The sequence below is a fragment of the Meriones unguiculatus genome, chromosome 8 (assembly GCF_030254825.1).
Source record: "Meriones unguiculatus strain TT.TT164.6M chromosome 8, Bangor_MerUng_6.1, whole genome shotgun sequence".
NCBI lineage: Eukaryota > Metazoa > Chordata > Mammalia > Rodentia > Muridae > Meriones > Meriones unguiculatus.
Window position 1 is genome coordinate 63,725,576 of NC_083356.1, and position 8,087 is coordinate 63,733,662.

An 8,087-nucleotide genomic window follows, 5' to 3' on the forward strand; every position below is an offset into this window, starting at 1 on the left:
TTGCCAAGCTGATGGCAAGAAAGGCCTAGATAGACTGTTTAGCTGAACAGCAGTCCCGGGTACCACCACTTGGGATAACAAACTGTGAGAACACCCAACATGGATGCCAGGGATTATGAGTGAAGACCTCAACGAATCTTACACCTAATTCCACCCCCTTCATCCCCTTCACACACACCCAGCATTAAAGTTAACACGTTTAAATTAGACAACACATCAGCAGCCACCATCATCTGACCTGCAGAGGAGGTGACAAGGATGAGCTGCTTGGGCTGTGAAGGCTAAAGTTCAAAAACATGAGTGAGCAAACACATCTAGTAAGATCCAAGTTACCTCCACGTGCAACCATCAATGCTCACCAGATAATATAGGAGTAATAATAAGTAAAGAGATGGGAAGCCGGGCGCAATGGCACACACCTTTAATCCCAGTGCTCTGGGAGGCAGAGGCAAGCAGATCTCTGTGAGTTAAGGTCAGCTTGGTCTGGAGAAACCCTGCTTTGAAAAACTAAAAAGAGATGTTAGGAAGACAACTCAAAAAGAAATGGAGGGAGGGAAGAAAACATGTTGGGTCAGGTGATTGGGGAAGTGAGGTAGGAGAAAAAAATACCATCAAGCTAAAGCATTCATTAAAAAAAAAAACAGAAATGCGGCTGGGCATACTGGCACACATCTTTAATCCCAGCACTTGGGAGACAGAGGCAGGTGGATCTCTTAAATTCCAGACCAGCCTGGTCTACAGTGCAAGTCCCAGAACAGCCAGGGCTACACAGACAAACCCTGTCTCAGGAGGGAAAAAAAAATCAGAAATGCACATTTGCTCCAGAGATAGGAGGATTAGTTTACTCCTGGCTACTGAGTCTGATGCTAGCCTGAGCTATGTGAGATTTTTGTTTCAAAAAACAAAAGCAAAAGGAGACAGAAAGAAAGGGAGGGTTGGGGCGGTGAGAAGGGGGAATGACATATGCCTGGTTAGACCAGAGTCACAAAGGGAACCAACAGACAGAACTGCCTGATGTACCTGAGAACTCCTTAAAAGTAAATTTAACAACTCAAGCCTAAATATAAATCTTCTGTACACATACTTCTACAGCCCCATCTTAGAGTCCTTGGTTCATTTATGGTTTAAATGCTTTTTTATATGTTTGACTTACCTGCCTACTTTTCTAAATTGCCCTTTCTGCTTTGCAGAGACCAGTGAATCCTCCTCCCAGGCAGTGGTGCCCACGGGTAATTCCAGCACAACCATCAGAACGAGCTACACTGTAAACCTGAAGGGGGACAGACAGGCTTATAACCCTAGTCCAGCCGTGGACCCAGACGGCACAAGATCGAAAGACTTCAAACAGGTCTTTAGCAGCTCTGTAAACAGGTGAGCTGTCAAAATGACCCCCAACGCACACTCTTCCCTAAGCCACAGTTTAGCAAAACAATGAGAGCAAACAACCTCAGGAGGAGACCAAGGAATTCTTGCATCCAGTTAAAATCGTAACAGCAGAAGCTCAGCTAGAGGTTGCCTAAGGTAAATCAAGAGCTGGTTTTCTTTTGCTCAGGCATCTGCTAGCATCTAAAAAGTTCCAGATTTTGCATTTATTGTGTAAAGCAACCATTGAAAGAATTAGCTCTATAATTAACCCCATCATCAAATAAAGCCTGGGTCAAAACTTATTCCTGACCACCTCCAAATGTTCAGGGCTATTGTCTGTAGTTCATCAGTTGCCTAGGGTGGTTTGTTTGACTGAGCAATCAGACAAGCTTAGGAAGGAAGGAAATCAAGAATTCCTATGTGGAATCCTATTATCAAGCAGAAGCAATTTATTCTCAGATTTTTAGACTATATTTTAGTAGTTTTGCCCAACATTTTATTTACTTGTTTGTTTGTTTGTTTGTTTGGGGGTGAATCATCTTGCCTGTGTGTCAGCTCACTTGGTGGGTGATAGGACACCATTAAAAAGCTTTCTGCAGTGTTTTCTTCTCCAGGTTCTCTGATGGCTGCAGTTTGCAGGCGGTGAGTGAGAGCAAGGGGAGGACCAGGAGGCAGTCTTGTTGGGCACTGGCTAATGTGATAGGATAGGTCTGAGATGTACAGGAGCGTGATGGGCTGAATTCAGAGCTGGGAGGTCTGGCAGTGTCCCTCTGCTTCAGCTCCTCTGCAGCGTGCACATTTACTCACTCTGAAATAACAAGTACAGATTTAGCCCTCTGTAAAAGAACAGAACACTGGACCCTCCGTATTAACCCCAGGTGTGCCAGGAGAGGAGACAAACTGCTGGTTTCCGCTGGTTCTTTACTCACTAGGTGTTCCTGTGCTGTTGAGTATGCAGATGTTGGGATTAACAGGACTGATGACACTGATTACATTATCTTTCTCATTCACCCACATAAGCACACACACCTCAAGGCTTTGCCTGGGAAACTTCTACTCCAGGTGTCTTCAGGGCTTGATCCCTCATTTCCTTCGGGTCTTCCTTCACAGGCCATCTTATGAGAAAGGTTGACTGCTCTGTGTGAAATACAACCTCTGGGAGCCTTCACCCCTCTCGGTGTGCAGCTTTCAGCACAGCATCTGTCCTCGCCTAATTTATTATGTTTATTTCTCAATTGGCTGACCTCGACCTCCTAATATTTAAACACCCCAAGGTTCAGCAATAAATCTTAATGTCTGAATCACAATGTCCAATATCCAAGACCTGCTTGAGGTGAAAAAAAAGGAGTAGGTGTTTGTGCTGTGTAGAGGAGATATGAATTATTGGCATTTTTTACCTTAAAAGATATTTAATATAGCTCAATGGAAATGAGTATTTAAAAAATAAAGAAAAAATTAACTAAATATAGTCAACTCCTTAAGCTAAACCACACAAAATAACTAAAATTGTAGTAGGCAGATAGAGGTGGATATGGAAAAACATGTATATTAATAATCATGAGTGGTGCCAGGTGGTGGTAGCTCATACCCTGTCTTGAAATTCCAAAGTAATAACATTCACAACAATAATAATAATGAGTTGTAGTGTATTTTTAAAACTTTTAAAAAAGTTATTGTAACATTTAGGCATTTGCCAGGTACTGCTTTAAATTAATGTCTATTTTTGGCTTGTCCTCCAGCATAGTGAGCCCCTTCTGAATGTGGCCTGCCCCATACATCTGTTTTCTTCTATAATGCTCACAGGACAAGCAGTCCACAACTAGAAAGCATGTTTCTATACTTATGAAAAGATCTATATGGAATCGATTATTACATTTGCACATGTGTGTGTGTCCTTGATATATTTTGTTTTGTTTTTTTTTTTTTGAGACAGGGATTTTCAGTGTAGCCCTGGCTGTCTTGGAACTAACTGTAGACCAGGCTGGCCTTGAATGAACTTCATCCACCTGACTCTGCCCCCCAGCACCGGTATTAAAAGTGTGCACCATCACCTCCCGGACCATCTCCTGGAAGAGTTTCTTAATCAAACAGAGCCTTGCTTACAAACACAGTTGTTGACAAAGATCATCTTAAGATGGGAAAGTAGAACATTATAAAATGTATACAGAGACAAAATGTCCCTTTTCTGTCTTTAATGAACGATACCATCAACACTGTAGAACATACAAAGCAGAACATTTCAGTCTGAAATGTCCACCATCAAAAGGATGACTATGAAATGGCTCAGGGGTAAAGGTTTTTGCTGACACCCCCAAAATTATATGGTGGAAAAAAAGAATGAAAGCTTGCAAGTTGTCCCCTAACCTCTGCGTGCAAGCTTCAGTAACAGCACACATTTGAACGTGCACACACACAAGTGTGTGTGTGTGTGTGTGTGTGTGTGTGTGTGTGTGTGTGAAAATTATAGAAATAATAAAAAGATGATCAGTCTTCATCTTCGGAGCAAAACTTTCTAACCAGAAAACTCTCCATCTAACAGGGATTTGGTATTTAATCTCTAAGAGTTTGCTCCCGGAGTGTTTCCAGAAAACACAGTCAGGCCTCCCAGGGCCAATTTACCCGGAAACCCTGCAAGCCCAGCACAAGGCCTCTCCCTTGCTCAGGTGACTGGCAGCTTCAGCTAGGTATTCAGGCACTTTCTCTTCGAGTCCCAACCCATCAAAAGCCTCATCAACCCGGATCCATCCCTGCAGGGGCGCCGGTAGAGCATTAACTTTAAGAAAGGGAATCTTGAGTGGTATTGGCCTCGAGGGAAAGAGGCAGGCGAATTTATGGGTTTGAAGCCAGCCTGGACTACAGAGTGAGTTCCAGGACAGCCAGGCCTACGTAGAAATCACTGTCTCGAGAAAAGCGAAAGAAAAGGAAAGGAAAAAAGAAAGAGAGAGAGCTCAGATTCGCAAAGGTGACCCAGAAGTCAGACGTTTCTCGACCTCTCTACCGTTTGGGCAGAGAAAGCTCAGGAGGTTCGAGCGTTTCTTAGTTTTCCCAGGATGCAAAATGAAATCCTGGAAACCACTAGATAATAGCTACTTTCATTAAATACGCGTGTAATTTTAGATCTACATTAGCCATAAAAACTAGGTAATACATAGTCGTTAAACCAGACTGTTAGTACTCAGTACTTAGACTCAATAGTGAATAAATTATCCCTATTGGTGCTAAGTATAACTTGGAGAAAATAAATACCCATCCACGTTCATTCTTAATTCGTTTGATTCATGTAGCGCCACAAAAACTAAGCATTCAAACTAAAGTTAATTGTGCTATTAAAGTGAACGTGCAGCCTTTTTTTACACTAAACTCAAAACAAACCAAAATAAAAACGAAAAACAAAATGTTATTGTTGCCTTGGATTGAGTTACATACTTTTTCAAACTCGAGTGATGACTCTTAACACTTTCAGGGGCGCTAAAGCGGCGGTAGAGATGTGCGTGGGTTGTCTCCTACAGTCAAGGGCTTTTCCATTCCCACACCGCCTAAGCCCTGTCGGAGTTCCTAACACTCGTTCTTCGACTCCGGTATCGCCTGAGCAGTTTGATCTTAAAGGGTGACCAGAGTAGTGGGTTTTTAAGTATGACAGCAAGCGTCCTGGGGATCGGGCAGATCGCGACTTCACTTGGAAGTCTGGCCCTTCCCCTTCATCCTAAACCGGGTCAGTCAGGCTTTCCCTCTCCGACCTCCTTCCTTCCAGGTCCCTCAACTTGGTCCTGTGCGCTTCTCCTGTGTGGAGGGAGTCCAGTGTCTAGACTCTCAGGAAGGTCTCCTTGGAACGGCCACAACAGCAGGGTAAAGTTACGGGGGACAGCAAAAGGATGGCCTCCGAGCACTTCCAATAGGACGCGGCCAGTTCACGGCCCAGGACGCCCCGGGAGGAGGGGGAGGAAGTGCCGCCACCAAATGGAAGGAGGGCAGCAAGACCCACCTCCCGCTCCCTCCCGCTCCCGCCCTCGGCCCCACCTCCCCCGGCTCGCACAAAGCCGTCCCCCAGGCGGGGACCGTGACGGACCAGGCCCCGCGCCCCGCCGCGGCTCCCTGCCAGGCTAGAGCTCTGGCCCAGGACGCGGGGTGTCCGGAGTCCCCGCGCCCGCGGCCCCTCTTTCCATGCACAGCCTCGGTTAAGGCCGTCGAGCCCCGAGCCCGGGGTGGCGGCCTCCCAACAGTGGCCGCGTACGAGCCGCCAACGTCGGGGCGCTGGGGACCCGCAACAAGTGCGGGCGCCCCTTTGTACCCGGCCGCAAAACCAGTCCCCCCACTTCCGAGAGGTCCTGCCCCGCACCTGCGCGAGGTGGCGGAACAATGCACGGGCGGGAGTGGCGGGGCGCGGCACGCCCACGGGCCCCGCCATCGCGGCCAGCCCGCTCCTGTTCCAGGCCGGGGCCCGGGCTGGGGCGCACATGCACCCCGGGGCCGCAGTGGCGAAGATGGCCGTGTCTACAGTCGCATAAAAGCCCTTTGTTGAGCGCACACAAAAGCGACCCGGGCCGCTTCTCCAGCAGGCCCCTTTGGCCTAATCGAAGGAAGTCGACTCAACTTCCAGCGGCCCAGGAGTCAGGCTGGGAGCACCTTCAGGCAAGGGGCTTAACCAGAGGCCTGTAACCATCTACAAAACCTCATCCGCGCCCAAAGGGTCGTCCGGTCAGGGCGGTGGGAGCTGAGGTCATTCGTCTGGGTGGAAGCAAAAAAGCCCACGTTTTCTACCAAGGCCCCAAAGGGGTATTAAACATTCACGTTCGTGTAGGCTCTCTCCCCTGAAACCGAGTGGAAATATAATCCGAGAGGCTTTGGATCCACCAAAAAGAAAAAAAAAAGTGAAAAGAAAGAAAAAACAAAAACAAAAACCAACAATAGCAACTTAAAAAACACAACAAACCAGTTGCCATTAGCCCAAAGTGGCAGCAGCAGCAGCCGCCGGCGCGTGCGATCCACTTACTTGTCCGACTCTTGTGACATGTTTGATCCAATGAACTCGTTCCCCTTTTCCTGGAGCCTCAGCCTCTGGTGAAACTGGACTTTCAAGTCTGTGCAGGTGAAGGTGTGTGCGAGCGCCCGAGATGGCAGAACAAGAGCTACAGGTAATTCTGCTTTCGTCCCCCCTCACCACTCTCGCTCGCCTGCTCGCTCGCGCCCTCACCTAGCCGGAAAGGTGGGGTGGGGGGGGCCCTCGCATGGGGCCCGCGTCGGAGGCGGCCCGGCGCGGAGTCCTCCCGGACCGCGGCAGGGGCGGACACAGAGCGGAAAGCGGCGGACTTGGGCGGCCACAGGTAACTTTCTCGCAGGGAGCCGAATTCTTTCACTGAAGGGTACACGCTCGAGGGCCGAGCCGCGCGGTGATTGGCTGCGGAGCCGCCGCAGGTGAGCTGCCATTGGCAGAGGCGCGCTCAGGTAAGGCCCTGCTTCCAGCCAGCTAGCTCTGCGAAGTTTACCTGAGCGGAGCGGTGGCACGCTGGCCGCTCTGCGGGGGCCGCGACAGACTCAGCTACTTCCTTCCCTGACCAGGGGCTGGGGTAGAAGGGATGGGAGAGAAGGAGCGGGAGCACCGCCTGCGGACGCTGGGTATCGTGGGTCAACCCGAAGGACCAGCGAGGGCTGAACTCGGAAATCAACAAGCCGTCCGGAACCAAACAGGCAGGTCACCACCTGCCATTTGACACCCGCTGGACGAGCACTGTGTGACCGACAGAGGAGTCAGGGACTAGAGCTACTATGCTGTGCTAGAGTGGGGAAGAACCAGAGATTGCCCGGTCTGTTGCGTAATTGCATTTTTGGCATTCTTATCCACAACAAACTCTTCTCGCGCCCTGATGCATAGAAGATAACAGCTCGTTTTCAGTTTCCAAATAGTAGAGCAGCCTTTCCTGAGCTGGACCTACGAAGTGCGGCGAGGCTTTGATGGAGAAAGGAGATTCGGTCGAATAGACGCTTAAAATGGCCCGGGCACATCTCTTCCATCTCTCGGCAGCACGGGATTCCTGCGCTGGGAAACAACTACTCCGTCTGTTCCATAAGCCTGTCACCGGTTGACATTTCTAGGCAAGCGTCAACATTTACATTGTAATTCAATAGAAGCAGCTACTACAAAGGCGCTTTATCCTTGCAGTGTTAATATGGTTGCCAGGGTAACAATGCAGGATGAAACTGACTTTTTATGTGGTTTCTCTTCTGGTTGGGAAAAGATCGAGTTAGCCCAGGTGTGATTTATAACCGCTGCTACCAGAGTAAAGTATTTGTGGGAAGTTCTGACAGGGATCTAGCCCGTACATGCGGACTGTGGAAACACAGAACAGCATGGACAGCTTTGCCACAGGTCATTTCAAGTTGACGCTGTCAGACTTGATGCTACTTTCATATGGTCACATATTTCCTGGGAATTAAATTATGAGACGAGGTTTGGTTGTTCCCTAGTTCCACTCTTAGCAAATGACTTTCACAATTTTATTCTTTTTTTTAAGATATTAATATAAACACCCATATACATGGATTTTTTTTTTAGAAATAATGTGTTTTAACACAATGCAAACATGGTACCCGCCCCCCTTCTTTTTCTCCACTCTAGAGGCAATCACATTCCACTGTTGGCTGGTGGAGCTGTAATTTCCTCCCTATTCGTAAAGCACCCTGCTATCTCTTGATGTATCAACCACACAGTAGTAATTTGACCACTT

The 8,087-nt window shown here is 48.2% G+C and overlaps 1 protein-coding gene across 2 annotated transcripts in view; it reads right to left on the bottom strand.

Moving 5' to 3' along the window:
• Grhl2 (grainyhead like transcription factor 2) overlaps positions 1–6,789 on the bottom strand; it is a 123,104-nt gene extending 116,315 nt beyond the window's left edge. For both annotated transcript variants that reach the window (XM_060389586.1, XM_060389585.1), the window contains exon 1: positions 6,356–6,789. In XM_060389586.1, coding sequence (XP_060245569.1) covers positions 6,356–6,375 — 20 coding nt within the window. In that variant the 5' untranslated portion in view covers positions 6,376–6,789. The remainder of the gene's footprint in view (positions 1–6,355) is intronic.
• Positions 6,790–8,087: the final 1,298 nt, after the last annotated feature.